This window comes from Pezoporus occidentalis, unplaced genomic scaffold, assembly GCF_034315485.1.
Source record: "Pezoporus occidentalis ecotype Australia unplaced genomic scaffold, CSIRO_AGI_Poc_V1 ctg93, whole genome shotgun sequence".
Classification (NCBI taxonomy): domain Eukaryota; kingdom Metazoa; phylum Chordata; class Aves; order Psittaciformes; family Psittacidae; genus Pezoporus; species Pezoporus occidentalis.
The window spans coordinates 965,354-990,090 of record NW_026916294.1 but is presented as its reverse complement, the minus strand read 5'-3'; the positions used below and the strand labels follow the sequence as shown (position 1 = coordinate 990,090).

The window sequence follows — 24,737 nt, the reverse complement described above, 5'->3', positions numbered from 1 at the left end:
TTTCTTCTTCCAGCAGAGCTGTGGAGATGATAATCTCCAGCAGATGTGTGATAAAAAATAGCTTGGAATAGTAATGTCTTCATCTGGCACAGTTGTTAGCAGACCAAATGTCTGTCTGCAGCCCGAGGCTGTGGGCAAACAATTGACTATTGATTGAGTTATGGTGAGTTAACAAGTTGCTGCTTGGCAGCTGAACTGCCATAGCTGATCATGCACTCACTGTTTGCCTGCTCCCGTCATAAGGTAAAACACAGTATCTGATGTCACCTTTGTAAAGTGTTATGAAAACGAGTCCTGCCTAAAGAAGATTCCCCAAGGCTATGAGATTCCTTTGGTCAGCAATGGAGACAGCACTGAACGGTATTTAGCTGAGCTGCTGTAACATGATTTTGAACATGTGATTATATTATTAAATGTATGGGGCACATCCATCATACAACTGTCTGCCTTTCTCAATATTTAATGTATTTATCCTCACAATACCCTTATGAAGTTAGGAAGTACTTTTATTCTCATTTGACAGCATAACTAGAGTACTTAAACAACTTCATATTTTGCCCTTGGTCATACAGTTGTTGCCATAACTGGTTAATTTATGCTGTAATCTAAAAGCAAGAGATTTGCAGATTGGGGTAACAGCAGACTACTGAATAGGTTAAGCTTGTGTAATTATTTCTTCTACTGTGCATAATGGCCTTGTATCATATTGTTTTTACAGTGTGTTCCTGTTAAGTATCATTAATTATTTTATCTACATACTTATTTTTCTTACTGTACTGTAAGTAGAATTTATGGCACATGCATGAATTGAGAAACTGAAAAGAAAACAGTGCCCAAATTTTCACCGCTTAGAATTTGGGTGGGATCATATCTTGATAATTCTGTGTTGGCTTTTCAAACACAAACGCTTCCCCATAAGGCTTTAAAACAAAAAACAGCTATTTGTAATTCTTACATAGTTAAGTTCTGGCTTGAAAGAAGCCTAAGTTATAAAAGTGTTTACAAGTTGGAGTTAGAATTAAAGTTGGGTTTCTCCTAGCTAACTGATGGTGGGTTAACAATCTGATCGGCAGCTTACTTTGAACAAGACACTTCTTGTGGCTGCAAAGAAGACTGGCTTGAAGAAGAGGTGTGGTACCTTGATATGTCTTTAAAATCATCAGGAGCCACCTCCTCAGCCATTATTATAAAGCGATAGGAGGACTGCGTTTCAGTTATACAGTGATCGCCTGTTGCTTCTCTATTTTGAGGTGGCAGAGAGACTTTGAAGTCTCCTGTCGTGGTGAACAGCACAGACTGCAATACAGGTCTTTGCACATCTGGAGGAGACATTCAGGAAAGCAGACTCTAGAAGCAGTATGATGAGGGTTACATAAAGGGAATAGTGCCGATTGCTACTAAATGGTGAGGAGATGATGAGAGCTTTTCAAAAGTGTGTTATTGTTTTGGTTAGAAATACCACCTTTCCTGTGGTTAGAAATACAATCTTTCCCAGTTTGGAGGGGGAGCCCCTGTTTGTACATTTGGTTACTTTTCATCTGATGATACAGATCATGTTATTTCTTCACACAGATGTGACAGCATTACAGCTGCTCTTTATTTGATCTTCTAAAGAAACAAAGATGTGCAAGGATTCTGTCTGCTCCCTCTTTCCCGCCGTGTCATCTGTTGTTTGGGAAAGAACCCTAATCTGCCACAGATACAAAACTATTTGTCGAGTTGCAGGTTTGCCAAAAATAAATGAAACCATTAATTACTACATTTTTTGAGCAGCTGTTAATGGATTGGGATAAGAAAACTGTACATTAGGCTACTGGTAATTACAAGAACTGTAATTGTTTAATGTGGCTTTTGCAGAATGAAATTACAATACCAGAGGAGATAAATTCAGCCAGGTTTTGAAAATGATACATGAAAAAGTGCACATACTTACACTGCAGTAAAGCTGAGGAATGCAGAGCTGGTTTACTGCGTGATTCACTTCTGCCATCACATGAACACATGTTCTCAACAAAAATACTTTAAAACGAAGTAATATTTAAACATGCTTTTTAATTCAAGTGTAAAATTATTAATGGTAGTAAGTTAATATCTTGTAACCCCAGAGCTAATAATGCAGGAGATTCAGATATAGCATTAAAATCCAAATGTGTTTACATCATTAGAAATTAACAACTAAGCAGTTTTATCTCTTCTTCAGAGTGCCGTGAAGCAGTAACTGTACTGTTATTATTGGTGCTTAATAATATTTGCAGTTCCAGATTAAATTATATGAATGTTTGAGGACGCATTGTTTTCCTCCCCTGCTGTCACCCTCAGGGACAACATTATTCCAGTTTGGTATTTCTCTTCTCTGTAAAGAATACAAGGTGGTGCCATTTTGGAAGAGGGCAATTCCTGGTTGAGTTTGCTATGCTGTGTCCTTATTTTTAAGGTACCAGCAAGATTTTTACTTGGGAGAGGGGGACGGAGTGATGATAGTTTGACTGTTATTTCGGAGTGGAGCCTGTATGTGATGCTTTAATTTTATGGAAAACTTCAAGCCTCACTAGCGATTCTCACCACACAGGCACATGAAAGCTGCATATCACAGACATAAGGATGAATAGCCATGCATGAAGGAAGGGTGGGTTTGCCTCTTTCTGTTCTTACTGTAAATTAAACTGCTAGTGCAGTTTTTACATTGAGTTCCTACTAATCTTTGAAGGGATCTCTGAATCTCATATACGTAAAGCAGCATCCACTGGTGCATGTTCACTAAAATTTAGAACCACAGACCCACTGTCTTCTATTCAGACTGTGGTTTTGTGTAAGGAAAGAGTTTTGGAGAAAACTTGAGTAGTTTGTCTCAAATTACATCATTTTCATGTTTATTTTCTTTGTTGCTGTTTTGAGATTTTGGTCGTTTATCATAACAATACATTTCATGCTCTCTGGAAGCTAACACTCAGTAATTGTCCTACCCAAAGGGAAGCAAAGGGCACAGTTCAGCCTGCTGATTTCTGGATTTTGGAATTAGTTTTGTCATCCCCCTGTTACTTTATATGCATATTTTAGAAGTATTGATGTTGCTGGTTAATAACAAATATAGAACATATAAGCATAAGTAAAGTTTTTGCTATTAAAGAATTTTGAAACTAAAAAAGACCCCAATGTTTCTTTAACTTACCTGCTCTGTTTTGCTATTAGAAAGTCAAATTTTGCATTCACTCCCACACAGACAGACCCCTTGTATTCAATGGAGCTCTATGACAATTACTGAGGGGAATGGGTGCAGAGTGTAAAGAAGTATAATTGGCTTAATGTTCAGTGTCAGCTTTAGGGACTTTTTTACATCCTCACATCCCAACTTGCATAGAATTGTTTCTTTATTAGATTAACTGAATTATAACTGTACTATCTTGCCCAATGAGATTGTTTGAAGTGTTGTTTCTCTAGTATTAAAAATAGAGAAGTGAAAGGGACTAAGGGGGAGAGTGATGCTGGGGTCCAGCTGCAGAGCTGTTATTTTGTTGGAACTGATTGGAAGGCAGTAGGATAAGGACTTATCACAGTAGCTGTAATATGACAAAAAACGTATGAATCACAGGTCCAGATCTAGGTCTGAATGACTGGTTAAAAATCATTACATTGTGCTTCCTGTTTTCCTATGTTAATTGAAATATTGGTCTCTTATGGCGCACCAAATGCATTCTAGTGGGCCATGCTTGCTCACCTTCACAGAGGCAAAGAAATTACTATACAGGCTGAGTGTTAAGTGCTTGCAACCTGATAAGACATTTTCTTTCTTCCATTTTGGAGCTTCTGTAATAGATACTTGGATTTTTAGTGTTGCTTTTTGTTCCACACCTGATTTAAAAGTAAAGGATTTTTAATATGATGATAATGTTTGCAGTAATTTATCCTAACTCTATACAAATGTAATTCAGAACTTTAAGATGTGTTTTAGATTCTTTTCAATGAAATACATTTGTCCTGCACTGAGTTTATTTAGTGAATGTCATACTTGGTAAACAAATATGTATCCAGAAATACCTGGAAGAAATAGTTTAGCTGACCTATCCAGTCCTTCTGTTGATCTGTTCAAGTCCATGGCGACTGCTCAAGTCATAACGATACTTTCCAAATCACTTCATAGCTGGATCAGGGCCCATATATCTTGAATATCGACAATATTGTCATGAGATAAAGAAGAAACCAAAGAATATTTGCGTTAGAATTTGTAAAACTATATTGTCAGGTAACAGGATGGTATTCTATTACTACAATTTTCTAGCTATGTTTCGTTATTACATGACTATGAGCATTATTTTTGTCAGGTGTTGCTCGACACAGAACACTAATGGAACTTGCTGTTAAAAACCATTTAGAAATATTCTGAATGAATATAAAATTTATATTCTGAACGAGTATAAATACTCATTTCCTGTCTTGAAAATACGAGATCATGTCATTTGTTGGAAGAACAACTGTAAGTTTTAGCTATTTAATTTTTAACAAAAGTGGATTTTGGGGATTTATTCCCTCAGAGTTCCTTCATGACTTGTTTGTACACCAAGATACTGGTTTGGATTTGCCTTTGTGTAATTCATATACTTTTGATCAATTCCAACTCATGCCCAATTATATTACACTAAATTAACATAATTCAGCAGATGTTGATATTTAAATGTTTTCTGGCATTCACATCTTGGACAGCTGTCTTAGAGCTTGGGGAAAAGGCAAACATTTAGAGTTAAATGCTGAACATATGTTTAAATTACTAATTAGAAACAAGAAAAAACACAATGCATTATCCTTTCTGAGGGCAGTAGACATCTAGGAGGGGAAACATTTTTTAGAGGATGAATTCACAAATGAAGTACAAACATGACTTGAGGTTGGGTGTCAAAGCATATGTAGTGATGTAAGTTTTCATTTTCCAGTGTGTCTGGTAAAGTTATACAGGATGGAGTTGAATGTGTAGATTCATAGAGTTCAGGTAAATTTTGGGTGACTGCTGTGTCTGAATGACACTTGAAAGTGCTGAAAGAGATAACAAAACAGAACATATTAGGATATAGTGGTAGGTGATGAGGTAATCTGATAGGGCCAGGGGAAGATTGTATTCTTTTCGTAATAACGTTGCACTAGGACTTTCACACAGTAATACAGGTCTGTCATCCTTATGTTTAAAGTTATGTTGTGAACAGATTGGCATAGGATGAAAGGAGTCTGATGGAGTTGCATGGTTTTATCACATCTGTTTAAGATGTAATAAAAGGAAAATAAAGGCCATAGCTCTTCTGGTTAATAGAATGGTTTTCACACTTATGGAGGCAGGTAAAGCAATCTGTTGTGTAGATGATGTGGAGGAATCAGGTGTGGAACTGATTCCACCATTCCACCTGACTGATGTCTAAGAAAATTCATACCAAGAAGAAATATATATTCATCTTCATAAGCATTAAAAATTATGGATACGTTGAACATGCATCGTATTTCATTATTCTGTTGCTAGCTCTTTAGCACTGAATGAGAAGTTTCTGTAAGGACTTTTCATCTAATTTGTAGACAATCTAATTTACAGCAGTGCTGGTCTACTACTCCTAGCCAAGAGAGAAATACTTCTAATACTGTGAGCATCAGGGATGATGATGGGGGAATATGAGTGTATTAGTGAATTATTTCACACATTAAAACCAAACCCAAGCAAACCAGAGGAAGTGATTTCTAAGTCTCTGATTTCTAAGAATCTGTCTCCTGATACTGTGTATCCCCAGTGCTGCTTTCACAGGTTTCTTAAAAGCTTGTGACATTCTTCTCATCCACTGAGAGGGTTTGGTGGAAGTAGAGGTAGATCTTGTGTGCAGTGCGAGCATATTTCAGTGTCCCAGTATCAAAAGTATGTATTTTTTTCTGGAAGAAAGGCACAAGTGAGGAATTGTTCACCAAGAATGCAGCTGTTGCAGCAGCTTTGATGTAGACTGTGGCGAACGTTCTGGCTTTTAATATACTGAGTGCCTAGATTGCCACCATTTGGCACATTTCTGTCTATCGCAAATACACCAATAACGAAAGTGCTTTCACACATTGATATGACTAGAGTCAGGTAAGTTTTTATTGAGTGAGGTTTATCTCAAATATTTTTAACAAAACATCAGTGAGTTGTTTTTCAGGATTGCTCCTGATATTAAGATGTGGAGTCCAAATCTCCCTTGTTAAAGCAACTGTTATGTTCACACCCATGTGTCTTAATCTACTCCCCAAGAATGTTGACCTCAAAGTAGTGTCCTGTGCATCTACGGGAAGTGCACATGCTGTGCATATTTTAGAGAGCAAAAGAATGGATGTTCCTTCTTTCTGTATATGTTACTCTTCTCTGGGCGTTCAAATGGAGACCAGAGGCTGTGTCCGTGTTTTGGGCAAGCTGTATGCTACAAAAGAATAGAGGAAATATTTCCTTCTGAAATTCCGTAGCCATTGTTTTTCATCTGTTTTTCCTCAAAACAAAACCTGTGTTGCATATTTCAGTGTAATATTAACAAGTCATCATGCATCTTTTCTGTGGTTATATTGAGATACATTCCAGCGACAAAGATTAGAAGTGTTTGCTATACCTTGCTAATACAGAATATTCTTTCCAAATTTACACCACCAGTTGCCTACTCCATGTATTTAGAATTTACATGTAGAAATAATAGGCTTAATGGTGTTTACCTCTAAACTGATTATAAACTATTCCGTGGGCTCAGATGCTCTTGAATCCATTGTCTGGCACTTGTGGAGGTTGGAAAGGTACGGTGAAAGCTGAAGTTCACCCAAGCTCTCTTATTTAAGCAGTGCTAATGGATGTCATTGGCCACCAGATACAGCAATGTCTGCATTTTAAGCCATTTAAGAAATGAGATAATCTGTACTACAGGTCCATTCTGTTTAATGATACGAGAACCATTTCTGTGACATTTTTGTGTAAACAAAACTTAAATAATGGGGTGTTTGCTCAGATTATTCTTTGATTTTATAATGTTCCACACATTCCATTTTTTTGATCATTTTATTGGCTTGCTTCTCTGTTATGCAACTGTGAGTTGTTGAGTTCTTCTGGTTTTTCATTTTTTTGTCTGCTGTTTGTGAATGTTGCCTCACACACACCCTACTCAGTTTCAGTTTGTAGGAAATTTTTCATCATTCAAGCTTTATGTGACTTGTGGTCCTCACTGCATTCTCTCTTTAGTCATACCCATATTCATATCTATATTTTAAGACTGAGAACTGACAGTTTCAGTTAGATTTTGCCTTCAAAATAATTCTCTCAGGTCCTTTCTAAAATGCAAACCAGCCAACTCTTGCCTTATTGTAATGTCTTGTGAAAGAAGCTCACTAAAGGCTTTTATCAAACCTCTCCATTAGCTGAAGCATTCAGCAGTGATGAACTTGCTGAGTTGTACAGCCATCTGCAGGAATGCCCTTGATACTGTGGCTGAACAGTGTGTCACTGTTTACTGTGCATTTGTTCTTCAGGTGAGAGAGATGTTAATTGGAATGTAGTGATAGGGAAGTATTGATCATTACTAATTTACCTAGCTATGAAATAGAAATCAGTCTAAACACACCCTCTGCCTGTTAGTAATCAGTACTTCTGTGCATTTTTGACACAAACAGAACATAAAACCATCACTTCCATTACTTACAAGTTATATTAGCCATGCTGTAGTGTCATCTGGTAAGTGGCTTAACACTAAATATGCTAAGGGGCAAAATTAAGTTTGCCTTCAGTGATGTAAACATTGGCACAGTTACAGTGCATCAGCAAAAGCAACTGCACTGATACTAAATAAAGGATTGCGGCTTGCAAAGAAAGTGACAGCAGACAGAGAAAGTGAAGTGAACCACAGGCATGTTGCGGTGAGACATATAAAATAAAATCACAAATGTTTTGGTTTTAATATGTTAGTAGCCAGTTCCCCTTTGTGCAGTGGTGGCCTTGGTAGTTCAAGCCATTGTATCAATGCGTGTGAAACTACATGCTGTGTAACACTGCAGTCAGTGCACCTTTCTGAAGAGACTGGGGAACAATTGCCACATTACAGCATGTAGGGATAGGACAAGGGAGAATGGCTTTAAGATAGAAGAGCGTATATGTAGATTAGGTATTAGGAAGAAATTCTTCACTATGAGGGTGGCGAGGCACTGGCACAGACTGCCCAGAGAAGCTGTGGCTGCCTTATCCCTGGCAGTGTTCAAGGCCACGTTGGAAGGTGCTTGAAGCAACATGATCTAGTGGAGGGTGTCCCTGCCCGTGGCAGGGGAGCTTTAAGGTCCCTTCCAACCCATGTAATAACCCAGAGAGCTAGAACTCAATTTCAGGAGTATCTGCTGTTCTACACCCATTTTACTGTATTACTCTTCTCAATGACTGGACCTCTGATAGCAGCAAAAATCATAACTACTCATGAAAGGGTTAAGAACCACTTTATGTTCTTAGTTTCTCCAAAGGTGGCTTACAATTGGAGCAGTGTAGCTGTAGGTTCACCTGCAGAGCAAGATGCTTTTTTAGGAGTGGTGCGTTGACTGCGTAGGTCAGGGTAGATAAAAGTCTGACATAGCTTCCTAAAAATGGCTTGGGGAGGTGCACGTGTGTAACTGCAGAAAAGGCACTCATCAAAAATATTTGTTTATTGAGCTATAGAAATTACAGACAAAGAGGTCCTGTCATGTAAGTGTAGATAGGAATGCTGGAGGAGCTTAAAGAGGGAGTTCTAGGCATGTTACCATATTAAGGGCAATTTCCTTGAAAAAAGAAATTGTAGGGAGAGTGCAACTATTTAAGAAGGAGGTAACAGTTTCTTTCAGTGAATGTTTGTCACAGGAACGCATAGGTGCTTGTGAATTGTTTTACATCTCATTGCTTCTATAAAAACACTTGCTATATCAAAACCCTTTCTGGAGTGTTTACTGTTTTTTTATTCCAACTGCTATTCTGCTGTTACTGCCTTCCCAGCCTCTCTTCATTTTTGGAGGTTCTTATGTACCACCTAGAAAGGAGAATCTCAACACTGCGCATGATGGAAAATTAATACAAATTGGCAGTGGCTTTTCCAGTCTTTTTGCTCAATACAGTGAGGCACGACACAACAACAACAACAACAGAATTCTTGGCACGCCAGTGCAAGTTCACACCAGCCTGACTTTTGCAACCCTCTCGTTTCTCTCTGCCACAACTTTGCCACTGCTATGACACTTGCAGGCCTGCTCGGCCGCGGTGCAGCTGATGCCCTGTCCATGCTCATATTTTTCTTATTGACAGTGAGTGTTCTTGCCAAACGCCAGGGACCATAGTCACATCTGTTTGTCTCCCAAGCTTGTCTGAGGCTGCTTGGGAACACTTTTTATCCAGAGGGCAGCTTTAACTAGGCCTAATACTCTGAAAATCCTCTATTTGTAAATGCATACAATGAGGCGACAAGTTCCTGTTGTCTTTCCTTAGAAATTATTCCGTTTGACACTGCTTGCTCCAGTCCCTGTCACCAGCACGTCAAAAGCCAAGTTTTCAGGCAAGGTGGTCTTAACAAGTTTTATTTTTTTCCCTAATAAAATGCCTAGCTTCCCTCCAGAGCACTATTTATAAACAATAGCTGGAAGCAAGCTAGGGGTATGTAGAGAAAAGTCAGGCAAATAGCTTTCTTCCTCTCCGTAATCTGTGCTCTTCTGATTTAATGCTAAGAAACATAATGCTGAACTTAGTCTGATTAAGAGTCAAAGTTCTCCCTCATTTTTAGTAGTCCCATTACAAGCATTTCAAAATGTAGTGTTCAGCATCAGAACACTACTTCATTTTGTCTAAGCTGCCAGTTCCAGAGCAGTGATATTTTGTGTCTGTTCCTCTTAAAAATCATTGTAAAAAAGCTTTTTGTTTTACTGTGATCTACATTGGCAGCGCGTATCAAATGTTAAGACCTGGCAAAAGCAAATGCCGCTTTAGAATCCCGAGCTAGCTTAATGTTTGATGTTAGTGACCATAAAACCAGGTTTGACAAAGCTTAATTTATGCTCTGGTATATTGTTATTTATTTGTGGTGTACAGAGTTTTTGTCGACAACAAAGAAATACCCACTCTCACCTTGGCTGGTGACGGGGTTGTTGTGCTCAGCAAAGGCGAATGATTCATTTATGCTGAAGGAACAAGGCTGCCTTTCAGACGTTCATTGATTTTAAATTAAAAAGTAACTGCTATGTTCTACATGAAGGGTGACAACAATAACAAAGTAGTCCTTACTTAGTGTTATTTGTTGCAACTCCATTTGGTGTGCCTGGAGGAAAAGTGGGGAGACCCTAGTACCATAATCTTACAGATCAATAATCTAGATATCTCAATGTAGTGTAACAGATAATCAATTCTGGGTAAAATAACTCAAACGCTGGTGCTGTTACTGCTGTAGCTCAGGTCTTCAGGTTCAATTGCCTGACTTTATTAATTTTTATCTTTCATCCTGCTTGTATTCCTGGAGACTTTCTCCCTTTTTCATTTGGAAGAGAAAATGGACAGTTGTACACTGTTTAACATAGAATTTACCACACAACTTATTCTGCATGTTTAATATCAGTGTTAAATATCAATCTATTGATAATTAAACATCTCAAATGTTTCTTTCTCTAAGAATTGTTTCCCCATATTGTATTTAAATATGAATATTGTACAGTCAATTATGAAAGGGTTTCTTTCTATATTTAGAACTGAAATTTATCACTGTGGTAAAACTAGTTCAACTGTGTTCAGTGTCTAAATGTTAGAATGCAGTTTCAACATAGAAGAGTTGTAAGGAAAATATGTGGTTTAGAACAAAGAGAATTGAGTAAGTGTTGAAATAAGGGTTCATTACGTGAAGCGAGATGCACTCCTGTGTGAAACTTAAGTTTCTTGGAATATTTTATTATTTAAATAAAAGCACTCTGGTACTTGTTAATGTACTGTAACATTTTAGGCAAAGTATGTCAAGAATTGTACATTGTCGTCTTTTTCATCAAGGAATTGTTATCACTCTTACATTATTGAGTAGATCTGAGGTCTCTCAACATTATATGACCATTTGTTATTCATTTAGAAGCAGTACAGCTTTAAAAAGTTTATAAATGCAATGAAGGATAAGCCATATATCCTCACTGAAACCAGATCCCGTGAGTGCCAGAGTGTTACTGTGCTACACTAGACTGTCAGATGCAATTCTCAGCTTGTAATTTTATCAACATTCACTGCACCTCTGTGGTAAGAATCACAGTTCTCTGTAACATTTATGGAGACGTATTAAGATTGTGAAGTATAGAAATTACTGCCTTTTCCTCCCTTCTGTTCTAGTTCTTCCCCAGAAAAATGCCAGCTACATATATTCCATTCTTTAAGCACTGTATATTACTTGAAGATAAATAACTCTAACTGTCCTTTAAGGTTATATTCCAAAATTCAATATTTGGAAATTCCAAATGTACCCTTTTCGGTGGTACCTGACTTCTAATTGCTGGCTTTAAAGCAATAAGATTTGCTTGTTTGTCATCCTCTGCGGTTCCACCGATTTTCCAGTCTCCAAGTGTAAGCTCATAATTCTTTAATGAGTATAACAGATACTGTGCTTCTATGTTATCATTCTCACAACTTGCCAGTGAATTAGAAAAGGACAAATTGCTGTGCTACAGGTTTATTCCATGCGCCTTCAGAGAGTTTACTCTTTCATGTTTTATCATTCATTCTTCAAGTTACCTTAAAGTGAGAATGGTCTTCGTGTAATAAATGATGTTCTGGCAGTGGGGTGTTACTAGCCAACTGATCACAATACCAACAGTATTGTGACCTCTGTAGGTATTTAATCTTAGCTATTTTCCTGTTAGGAGCAGCAGTGTTTTTGTTTTATGTTGAGCTAGAAAGATTGCCAGTTTTGAAAATTAAAAAGCATTCCCTTTGTATTATTCATTCCTGCAACAATTTACGATGCTGCATTTAGATACTGAGTGCTTGTCAACAAACATAATTATACTTTGATATAAACAAGATTGGTGGCATGATTGTGCAGCTTCATCTCAGTTGAGAATGTTTTGATACAGGTTCAGATTATACAAGCTGTGCATTTACGTGGTGGTTTTCTTCCTTTGTTAATAGTTTTCTTGTGTAATTACTTGCAGGCAAACCAGTGTACATTTAGGATCATTGTGCATGGGAGACATCAAACGGAGAAGGAAAGCTGCTCCCCTGCCAGGACCTACAGGTAACCAATTTCCCTGAGACAGAACACAAAACACACGATGTTAAATCTCTAAATACAAAGCAGTAGGTCAGTGACCCAGAGAAATGCTTGATAAATTCAGTAACTTCCCATATAACTTCAGGTATGATCTATTTTTATTTGTTAATAGAGATTAAGAAATAAATAGGGTCTCTTAATTCTCCTTCAGACATTTCTGATTTCTAGTCCTTTGTAGTCAAGCCTTTAAAGAGAATGCATCTTTGTTTTCATATAGTGAGAATCATAGACAGTAAAGATTACTGCTTATGTCTGTTGAAGCATTACAAGGTAGGAGACATGAGGTATCTTTTTTCTGTGAGGAATGCATATGAATACTATATAAATACCCTTCACAATAAAGATAGTATGTGAATTCTTGGGCAAGCGATGGAAATGTTAAGGAGATAAAATGAGTGCTGTAGATTAGATAGGGAGCACTTGTAAGCACATTCCTGGAAGATTTTTACAGATGGGAGGTCACCACCACTGGATGCATTTTGCTGATGTCACAGCTGTGAAATGACTTTTTCAATATTTAGGAGTGATTTATAGGACTCTCATCAGTTTGTTGTATTAATTATATATGGTGCATGCTGGACGGATTAGATGTGTGTGTGCCTCTGTAAGGCTTTTTATGTATTGCTAATATGGAACTGTGGATTGCATCTCCTTGTCATATTCATTACTGTAGCAACATAGATAACACATACAGTTTTTCAAGTATATTCTAAATAGGTGTCTTTACAGAAGCCTAATATTTGTATTCCAGCTGAATTCACCCTCCTGAAACTTCTTTGTTTCAAACCTCAGTGGCAGCAACAGACCAAGAATAGCATTAAAAATGTTATAAAAGCACCTCAGTGGCAGCAGTGTGGAAAAAGAGAATGTGTGGGTCAGTTTCTAAGACTCTGAACATATGTGAAGTGAGAAAGAAAAATACTTAATGGCTGAAGAGAGAATAATATCATTATTTCTACAAGGTGATTTTCACTTCACAACTTTCAAGTACTAGAGGATGTCACTTTGTACTGAGAGGGTATGAAGTATCATGAAATTAATTTTGTTATTCATTTTACCTTGGGCTTTCAACATTAAGTATTTTATTTTACGAGCTAGCTCCTCTGCGTAACTTTGCAAAGCCAATATTTTGATACTAAGGCAAATATATTATGTGGTCATTCAATGTTATATATCTATCTATTCACAATTTTAGAGATTTTTTTGCCCCCCAAATGTGCCTTTATATGGAGAGTGACAGGTAATGGTGGTGGATAACGGTATTGTATGAGGTACCTTGTAACTAATGTGTGAGTTTTTCTTTTTCAGGTTCAAGGTGGTATTTTCAATTTTGTTCTGGGCAGGAGGATTGTGATTATTTTTTTTCTATGGTCTTTATATAAGGTTTTTTTCTGCCTTTCATCATTGTATATTTTTAAGCAAATAGAAACTTTGGTAAACTTTGAGTAAACTTGTACATACGTTTAGGTCATGTTTATAAATTACTTATATAAATTAAATAATGTTTATAAATTACAGTGTAGAAATTACTAGAGCTTTCTCAAAAGCTAACCTTCCTACAGGTAAATTATTGTTTAGCCATCACAATCCTTGTTTATTTGTCATTGTCAGTATTTCTTCCCATTTAATGAAAGAAACAGGGTCTTGTTTTAGAATGGAAATCCATTTGGATTAAAATGAAAGATCACTTTTTGATTATTCTTCTTTCAGTAGTTATAGTTAGCTAACATAAAGGAGCAGAAGGACTAAATTTTATGGAGAAGAATTTGTAAACCTTTTTTCTTGAAAGAAAGGCAAAATTACTTACATGAACAAAAGTTGGAAGTGGGAAGAAACCTTCTGCTAATAATTGTCCCTATTTAACATCGTAGCAAATCCTGAAAGGCTGTCTGTGAATGTTTTCTTGAGCTGTGTGTGCTAAAGATTAGCAAAGTTTCATCCAATATGAGCGAATCTGTTGAAAATAGTATTTTTTTTATTATTTTGTGCATTTTTTTGAATAATTTCCATTGTTAAGCTAGTCCTTATCACACTGTATGGTGTTGAAAATGGTAATTTATATGTTTAGCTTCAGCAGTACTGAAAAGAATGACTGGGGGTCCTGATAAAGTATCAAAACCTGTTCTCTGGTTTGGAATCTCACAAGGGTAGCCCCTGCTACTTTCAGACACCTTACAAAGCCATAGACTTCTGTAGCAAGCAGTGTGATTGGTTAAACATTTATTAATTGTGACAAGAACACCCAACTTGTTTCAGTACTCCAGCTTATTTACTGCTCTTTCACCTTAGTATTTTGTATTGAAAAAGTAAAATGAATATTGATAGAGGTAGGTATTGATTTCTAAATTTATAGCCTGTTCTCAGTCCAGAGTCAAAGTCATATACCAGTAGGTTTGTGTATACTAGTAACAAAGGATGTAGATTTACTTGTACAGCAATGAGAAAGTACTGAAGCAAGAAAGTTTCAGCAGCACAGAGCATTTTATAGTTTCAAAAATGTCATTTGTAAAGGTGAAGAAACTCTGTGTTCAAATCAGTGTAGAAAATGGGAGATAATTCAAGTGTGGATTGTTAGGAGCTGACAGTACTGAGGCAGGAGTGTCCTATTCTGCCTTTTTTACTAGAATACATTTTCTGTTTTGTGGATACTTGATGTAGTCCCATCTGTGCATTACTGAACATAGCTCATTAGTACATCAACTAAAAAAGATACTAGTAAAGATCATTTACTTCCTATGATTTCTTTCAAGAATTAGGTGGTGTGTGTTATAAAAAATGTACTTTTTTGCACAGCTTATTCCATGAAACCAATATCATTTCAGTGATTCTAATCAGATTTGCGACCAGGTCACACTCTCACTGACTTTGTGCCCTCTCTGACTACCTGAGTGGCAGAGCTGTGTCATATGACACCCTGACGTATTTCATTGCAGCGATACAGTGCCCTGAAATTTGTATAAAAGCCTCTTAGACAAGCTAATACATTATCATGGAAATAGTCCTACCAAAACTGGGTCCTCTATTAATGAAAATAATAACAAAACACCAAAGAACTTCTATGGAAGAGAAAGGACATTCTCTGCAAAGTGTTATTACTACCTGGAATGCATGCTTTGAGAAAGTTTTACGGTCTTCTCAGCCTTACGTTACTTAGGCTCATAGCAAATCAGTAGATCCTACAAAATTTTAGATGCTATATTCATACATTGAATATGCATTTAGCCCAGTTCCTTTCCTTTCTTACTAATTCTGTCTTTTTCTGTACAAGCTTTTTTTCTCAGTCAACTCCTATTAAATCCCAAAGACCTCTTAATTTCTTTTTTGTTTGGTTTTTAATAAGAAACCTCTGGATCTTAAACACTGGGGAAAATCATCCAGTTCTGTTTCATATCTGTGGGATGTTAATAACTTAATTTACAGAATGTAGAAATTTTGATTCAGAACAAGAAAAGTTTCATTGGTGTGCCTTATAAATAGCCATTTATTTCCATTGGAAAACACTCTTTTTGCTCTGATGTTTGCAGTTTGGAGCAGTGTAGAAAACCTGCAAAAACTAATTTTGAAAAGAAAAAGTGATTTTCTACTTAAAATACAGGGAATGTGCATATAAAATGTAAATTATTGCATGTTATGGGGACTTTAATACTTACGTTTTACAAAAGCAAATTTCAGCTGTCATTTTCTTTATCTCGTTGGCATGCTACACTTCAGACCAGTGCTGATTGAAGTGACCAAGTTAAAAGTCTCATTTTAAAGAATGTGTTTTAATGAAAAATATGACAGATTCTTAATTACAGCAGAAGTACTGAGCACTGCAATAATGCTATCATGACTCACTTTAACAAGGTAATCAAAAGGGTACATGTTTTCATTCCTTTTTAAAAATTGCCAACGGAACAGCTAAGTAAACTATTTTGCTGATGCTTAATATGTCAGTGATTAAAAATCAGACCTGAATATCTACAGTACCAAAATGGTGATTTGAAAAAAATGGTGATTGCACTGTGGTAACAGAGGTGGCTGAGGCTAAGTTTGTGGTGAAGGTCAACTTAGTGAGATATTTGTAGAAGAAGGGTACTTTTGTGTACTTGGATGAACTGGCAGTTTATTACCAAAACTCTAGACAAACATATGCCTACTTTCTTTTTAGCTTGATTCACTCTTGTTTTTTTTTTATACTAAGTATACAACTCCTAGGCAGAAATCTCTTTTCAGAGGGTAATATAACGTTGGCATGTGTTATGAATGCTTTCCCTTATTGCCTTGTGGTATTTCTTATCCTTAGTCTACTGAAGTCCTTTCTGGCATACACAACATATCTGCTTGACAGTCTGGCCTATGGATACTCTTCTTCCTTGGGTTGGTTTATGCAGCAGATTAAATTTGTTCCATTTTTTGCTTCTCTTACCATATAGTCTCACTAAATCAGTTCAAAACTTAAAAGGTTGCAGAGTGCCATCTGGTATTGGAAACCGCTGTCCTTTCCAAGCAATAGACTTTTCATGTTGAGCTTGAGATCACTGGTTCAAACAAGGCCCCTTTCATATAAATAGCAGAGTAATGAGGAACTTCAGAAGAGCCACAGTGCAACAAGAACCAAGCTTATACTGAGAATTTGCTGATGGATTTCAGCCTATATATTGACACTGCCAATGCTAATGTAATAACTTTTATATTCTGATGCCTTCTTTACTGATAGATTACAGTGAGCATTGTTTGCATAAATAAATAGGCAACAGGTTATTTAGCCCATAGTAAAAAATATGCAGACGTATTTGCTGAGCTGTAATGGATTAATCTTCATTTTTAAATGAAGATAATTCGATATCCAACCACAAAAGCACAGAATAGAAGTGGAACTTACATTACATAATAACAGAAGTGGAACTTCAGCTCCACTATCCCTACAATCGATCCCAAATTGAGTTAGGGTCAGATAGAGCTGCTGCAATGTACACAGTTCCAATATCAGTTTAATCCTCAATCTTTCTGCTGAAATTAACAATAAACACGCTGTCCGTTTTGAAAGTATTACTGTGATTTAAATCCTTTGCCTGGGGTTTCGGTGTAAGGTTACAAGTCTTAACTTAAAAGTCAGAGAATGCTTATCAGAAGGGAACAATTTTGACGAGTTTTGAGGGGTTTGGAAAGGTCCTCAGTAAGAAAACTACTCCCAAAATGCCATCTGGTGATGGTCTGTCAGCATAGGCAAGGCATAAACCTGACCACCCTTGGACCCAAGTGCAAAGACATTTTTTTGGTTATTAAAGAGATTCCCCTAGCTGAGTGATAAATGTGAGTCTAATCATTCCAAATCTTCCCAACCAATTTTAGTAGTAGTAAAGACTGAATGGGCATAAAGTTAACTTTACACACAACATAATCTAATAGAGCATGGAGGGAGAAGAACACCAGCAGTGCTATTTCCAAGTAATCTGTGATTCTGGATGACCAGTTGAAGCTAAAGTTCAGAGTCTCAATTTTTCATCAGTGTGTGGATTTATATTTATATATTCACAGGAGTTGAAAATTGATTTAAGTCTATGCTGCAAGAAATAATGCATTTACCCATGCTGCAATTATGCAACAATTCCTTGCAATCATAGGCTCAAACAGGTTGGAAAAGACCTTTAAGACCATCAAATCCAACCTTTAGTCCAACACTACCAAGGCCACCACTAACCCATGTCACTGAGGGCCTCATCTGTACAGTGTGGGAACACTTGCAGGGATGGTGACTCCACCACTGCCCTAGGCAGCCTGTTCGAATGCCTGAGCATTCCTCTGGGGAAGGAACCATTCCTTTGGGGAAGGAATTCCCCAACATAGCCAGTCTAAACCTACCCTGGTGGAGTTTGAGGCCATTTCCTCTTGTCCTATCACTTGTTACTTGGGATAAGAGATCAGCCACTTCCTCACACCATCCTCCTTTCAGGTAGTTGTAGAGAGTGATAAGATCCCCCCCCCCGAGCCTTCTTCAGACTGAACAATGGGGCAGTACTGGGGAATGAAACCATGGCAGTGCAGACAATAACAAAACCCTGCTGTGGCTGCTGGGTAGATATGGAAGTTCAAAACACCTACTGCAGTTATAGCTCTGTCCTCTGCAATTTTTCTCTCTCTGCTAGCTAGAATAAAATACGATGCAAGCGGGCTCACCTGAGCTATAGTCATTCTGAAGTTATTTTTCAGGCACAGTCTTAGATAGCCCAGTGTGAGGGATACATAAAAGTCTGGTATAAAAATGCAGTCTCAAATATTTAGCTCAATAATAACATTTTCATAACATGGTGGGGTTTTTTTTTGGCTATGCAGCCATAGTATACTGAATTTTGAAAAGCACTGATTTTAGAAATCACAGTACGGCTGTCGGCTGTGCTCATGATGCTGACTGCACAATTACCCAAACCACTTTTAACAATACAAGCATCCAGGCAGTATGATTCCCATTTTGCTAGTTAGAGCTGGCATAAGAAGATGCAGCAATGTGTTATTCTGATTAAATTCCTTGTAAAATTGTCTTGTGTCTCAGGATCAGTCCCTACTGTTCTGAGCTCATCTGTCTAGTGAGGAGTCAGAAAAGCAAAAGGAGAGATGGAATATTAAATGCTTTCAGAAAATGAAGGGGAATGTGCACTAGCTTTTAAAATGAAGCAGCATGTATCGTTTCTCCTTCCATTGGCTGTTTATCCAACATCAATACAACACTTTAGGAGCCAAATTACTAAACAAGCTGCCAATTAGGCTTGCAGTCAGCTGGATAGATTAGTGGCTAAGAGAGGCAGATACAAGATTTTCATCTCTTGAGCCAATTACGCAAGTGAATTACCATCCACAATGCTCCTTGGAAGATTTGAGGGTAGAAAGACTGACTCTGCTGTGATAGACATAAGTGAGATCCAGGGTAGGGGGTAAGGGTTAGCAGGCCATGTATTGCAAAAATTACCCAGGCAAAAAAAAGATCCTTCTAGGAAAGGATTTAAAGGATTTAAGGCTGCTGGGAGTGATAGAAGAGGAAATAATAGTTCTGGTATGTATGCTCTGCAAAGTCATTGCTGTTCTGCTCACAAGTCTTAATCGTATAAAAGAAAGATGAAAGGCCACGACTGTATTTATGTACAGTGTCATTTTCTCAGAACTGTTTAAAAAACACACACACACACAAAAAAAAAAACAAAAAAAAAACCCACACTTTCTTAGATAGGGTTAAGAGATTGAACCTAGCAATATTCTGGTTTTAGTCACCCCAATATAAACTAAACGTGCTTTATTCTTATCCACCAATTGGGCCGTATAAATATTGTCACAATAATGGCTTATAGGATCACATTTCCTTTATTATTCTGTAATAAATGATAACCTAAATAGTGATATTTATTTTTTTTTAGAAGCATTTTGCAAATAAAATTTATCTGTCAGACCAGAACTGTGCACAGGCTCATTTGTTTCCTGCTGGAGATGTTGCACACTGGTGTAGCATTGTTCCTTAAATATGAAGCAAATTTAAAACCTGAACTTTTGCAAGCTGTTGTATCCAAAAATGATTAAACAGATGTGGAGCCTGCAGCAGCATTAGACCTCTGATCTGATTTTAGCTTACAGATGGAATTAAATTAATTCATGGCAATCACTGTAAAATCAAGGGTATGGCACTGAATGCTAGTGTACTGTTTAACCAGGACATACCTGTCTCAACAGCTGTTAAGAAAAAACGACATACCTTTATTTTTCATTGAAACATGCCTTTAATGCTGTCATAAATATCATACCAAAATTAAACAAAATTTTTTGTTTTCCCCCTTCTCAGTTTTGCCTCTCTGCTCAGAGCTTCCCTCTTCCGTGTATGTAATGTCATATGTGTAGACCTTGAAGTGTGTCTGTTCATATACACAAAGGTTTTAGGATTGTCTTTTTTTTTTCTAACTTTCATTTACCAGTATTGCAAAGAGAAGGAACATAAGTGAGGACATTTTACAGTGCTGTCTTTTCAAGCAGGTTGCTGTTCCTCAGTGTTTGCTCCTTGCTTGTGTAACGGCAGGCACTTTACATGCAGACTACTCATCTGCAGCATCAAGTTGTTAGGGTTGCTAAAAATATTTTGTCTGTGCGTTCCTCGTAACTCCTGGAACCCCACAGAACCTCACAGAGCAGTAAACTTAGAAACAGGTTTTTCTTGCGTGGGTTTTGCATGGTTATGTTTTGTAGGACAGTGCAATGGGTTATTTTGCTCTTGCTCCTGGGTGGGTCAAGGCTGATCACATCCCAGAGATAACAGCCACTTTCAAGGCCAATGTGCTTGGACCATTCTCTCTAACAGGCCCTACTGGCTAGTCCAAGAAGTGCCATAGGCATGAATTAAAAACTGAACTTGAAGATGAATATTGAAAGGACAATTACTGCTTTTAATTAGAAAATAAAAGCCCAAAGCACAGGAATGGGGGTCAGGGGAACAGTACGCAGTGTAGCCTGATTTTTAGCAGCTCTCTGCTGTCAGGCAATCAACCAGCAATGCAGATTTTGTCTTACAATTGCCGATTGGTGGTGTAATGGAGGAAGAGGGCAATACCATTGTCCATATTCCTCTGAATCAAGTGAAATATGTTGCATTACAGATAAATCTTCCAAATGACGGTTGAAAATTGCAGGGATATTAAAGACAGATGTAGATATTTGTGTGAAACCTGACTATTGAAAAGGAGTGGTCTGCATATATTAAATATTTTTCAAAATTAAAAGCTATCCATATTCACTTCATTTGCAAATGAAGGGGTAAGAGAAGGAGTAAGTGGTCAATTAGTATTATAGGCAAGTTGGGTGGCATTCTGATTTGGCCTTATTCTTGCTGAAACACAAAGCCTCCAAACACATCAGCCTTTGGGCACTGTATGTTGTCTGACTGTTTGCTCAAAAGTGGGTTGTGAAGCCAAGTTTATGGTGGTTTCTGCTCCTTTTCTTTTCTGTTTTTTAATCTGGTGATGAATAAGAGCAGAACTCTTCAGGAGAGCCTTCAGTCTTCTAACAGGACACACAAAAGTATGTACAGTGGAGGGGAAAATAGTATACATTCTAGAAGTAATTATATGTCTTTAAAAACAAAAGTATTCCAATAATCCTGTCAGTCACAGAAAAAAACTGCTGAGCTACTTCAAAAAATATCAAAACTAGAAACATCAGTTTATTAAATAACACAATTAATCTTTCATTTATTTTTTTTGTGAGGTGGCTCTGGCTGTCTTTAGAATTCAAATCCATATAGAAAGGTACATCTGTTACAGGAAAAGGTCTGTGGGTCTTTCCTCTAAATAGACTAACAAAAAAGCTGTTTAAGTTGTCTCAGGCTATGCCTTGCATATCATTCCAGCAGCATGGCTGTCTATGCCTAAGCATCATTACAAATGGCTTCATTTTTCCAGTACTTAGATGCCATGAAATACAACCTTGCTCTTTCCTGCTTGGCAGCTGTTAGATCATTTTTCCCTGTCAAGTTTCTCCCTTAATTATTCCAAGGATGTATATTGGAATGATGTTCCATTTCTTACCATCACGTGTTGTAAAAGGTGGACCAAAACACACTTTCAGGATTTTACCTGAGAGGCTTACCAGAACCTTAGTTGAACAGTGACCTTTTTTCTTTCCCTTCTTTGACCTAGAAAGTATAACTAAGAAGGTTGCAAAGCCTGTGTTGTGTATGCCAGTCAGTGTCAGGGACTTGTGTATGAAAATTGCATCTGCCTGTGGGGGCCTGAAAAGAAAGGAAGTTTGGACATTGAATTTTGTGCTGGTCAGTTCAAGAGGAGCCCTCTTGGGGATTGGAAGCTGCTGACTTAAAAGCCTTTATTGTAAGCATAGCTTCAAACCAGTATTAAAGGATGCCTCCTCTCAGTCCGTTTCCTTTGACTCAGGAACTAAGACACTAGAAAGCTATCTGCCTTTTATGTAGCCAGTACTGAGTGTGAACAGATCTATAGTGGATAATTCTGGACTGTGCTTACTGATAATACTGTAAATTCATCATCACAATCATTGCAAGGTTTTTAACATGCGCCTCTCATTTGAACTTCTGTCTGAATGTGGTTTCTTCTGTGTGTGTTCTGAGGCTTTTCAGAAGTGCACATTCAACTTTCCTTGTGCTCTTTAGTGAGTTAATACAATTATGACCCAGCTTGTCAGTGGCAAAGTCTTGACTGAAGACATTATAGTCCCCAAAAACACAAAACCATAGTCTCCTCCTACCATATTTTTCAGAAAGTAGCAGGCCAGAGTGAATAGGTAGAAAGTTGAACAGATACAATTTGAAGCAGGGCACATGGTGGGATTTTGTTCTGTTATCGGGGGGAGGAAGATGTTTAGCAAAGCTGAAAACAAAATCCAGCTACCCATGTGCAACGGCTTATGTTAGTTCAAAAGCTACAGCCCTTTTTAAAATAGTTTGGTGTCATTTGATAAGTTTTCATGCAGATTCTGGAAATAAATGTCATCTGTATCTCTCATGTAAGACAGTTGTATATGGGAAGGCTTATTCATGCCTCATCTCCATATTCTAGCTCGAGGAATTTGGTTGATGAAGGGAAAAAAAAACTGCTTTGTTGCTTAATTTTTATGATGCATTCATGGAAAAAAATAAAATCTGTTATCAAAAAATTAATCTTTTCTATCAATACCTGCAATCATGATGATGTTTTCTGCTGTACATGTGCAGCTTTTCTCAGAGATCTCAGTAGTATGGGGGGAAAAGTATAAACAACACTTAGTGGCATTGAAAATACCAAAAGCAAACTCCCATGTGTCAGATCTCTCTTACAACGTTCAGTAAAAGAGAAACTGCGTAAAAATATAGCTGAGTTTCAGAATAGTAGACCACTTATTGCTAATAATGGAAAGATGGTTGTGTTACTATGATGTGCCTCGGCTTAGTAACTGTATAGGACCAGAAATTCAGGTAATCTTGCAGATGTATTGGTGGACTTGTTTAGGTGATGGATGTTCTTAGATGTAAAATCCACTGTGTTGGAATATAAAAGATCTGTGACACTGTCTGTCATTCTTGAAAACTGAATGAGTCTTTAAAAACATTAAAAATAAAGCAAAGCGTAAGACTATATTGTTTAGAATCATATGCAACCAGGAGGTCAACATGTGCAAAGACAGCCTGTTCTAGCAACCCGTTAGATGAATTAGGAGAATAAAGAAGGTTTAAAGCTTTAAGGGAGATTATCCTGCTCTTCTCCACATGGCAGGCAGTGCTGATTAATGCTGTGTGTTTCTTTAATCTCAGGGTTTGTAGGTGAAAACACCCAACCAATCCCAGAAAACAACATTGGGAACAGAATGCTTCAGAGCATGGGCTGGACCCCTGGTACGGGCCTAGGACCGGACGGCAAAGGGATTGCAGAACCAATACGAGCTATCCAGAGACCAAAAGGACTCGGACTTGGATTTAGCTGACAGAAATGCGCTCTGGCTGCCTGATAAAAATAAGGCTAAAAATTAATTTTAAAAGACACACAAAACAAAAAAGAAAAAGTAAATTTACATCATTTGTTGTGATCAGCAAATCCTGTTATTCTTCTCTCAAAGATCACTGAAGTCAATCTGCTTCACATTAGCTACACCAGCTGCAAGGTACAGCCACAGTGACAGACCCGGCATTCAAGTCTTAACTTTATAATGGTGCTAAAATGTACAAAAATTTCTACTTTTTTAGTTTCTGTTGTCTTAAAGTTTGTATTCAGCATAAAATTCCATATATTCACTTCTGGCACAGCAGGTTTTAGTATATAAGCAAATTTACTTCTTCTTTCTGTAAGTATAATTTCAGCTGAAGAATCTTGATCAGATTCATCAGGGAAAACAGAACTTTTTACAGCTCTTGTGTTTCCCCCCTTTTCAGGCATAGTTTCCAAACCTGGTATTTCTAGTGTTTAACAGTATTTGAGGATAAGCTGTCATTTTATACACGTTTCCCACTGGAAGGTGATATGGTATGCAGTTTTTGTATAAGGGCACGAAAAATGGCTTTGTTGTCATAGGAATGCCATTCCAACGCTATTATCTGGCAATGTATCACTGTCTTCCACATTGAAGCTCAAAAGTAAAGCTTTTATACTTGTTTTTACATTCACAGGATTATCTTTTTTCATCAAATATTGTAGAAAGTTAAAGTTTGTTCTTTGGATTTCACTTTATATTAATATCCTCGGTGTTCCCACATTTAGGAACAGTTTGAACTTTGAACCAGGAAATTGTATTTTATTGATGACCGTCTTTCAGTGTTTATATTTGGGGGGGGTGTGCATATCTTAAACAATACAGTGTTCAACATCATGTTATCACTTGGTTTGTGATCAGGCTGGTGCCAGTGAGCACCACTCTAAGGATCATGAACAGAAAAAGGGCAAGGAGAAGCAGGATTAGGGTGGAGGAAAGGAAGGAAAAGGATATTTTCATGGCATCTCACAAATATAA

At 37.3% G+C, this 24,737-nt stretch overlaps 1 protein-coding gene across 2 annotated transcripts in view; it reads left to right on the top strand.

Annotated features, from left to right (window-relative positions):
* GPATCH2 (G-patch domain containing 2) overlaps positions 1-24,389 on the top strand; it is a 117,033-nt gene extending 92,644 nt beyond the window's left edge. For both annotated transcript variants that reach the window (XM_062605964.1, XM_062605965.1), the window contains exons 9-10: positions 12,154-12,236; positions 23,548-24,389. In XM_062605964.1, the coding sequence (XP_062461948.1) occupies positions 12,154-12,236; positions 23,548-23,717 (253 nt within the window). In that variant the 3' untranslated portion in view covers positions 23,718-24,389. The remainder of the gene's footprint in view (positions 1-12,153; positions 12,237-23,547) is intronic.
* Positions 24,390-24,737: the final 348 nt, after the last annotated feature.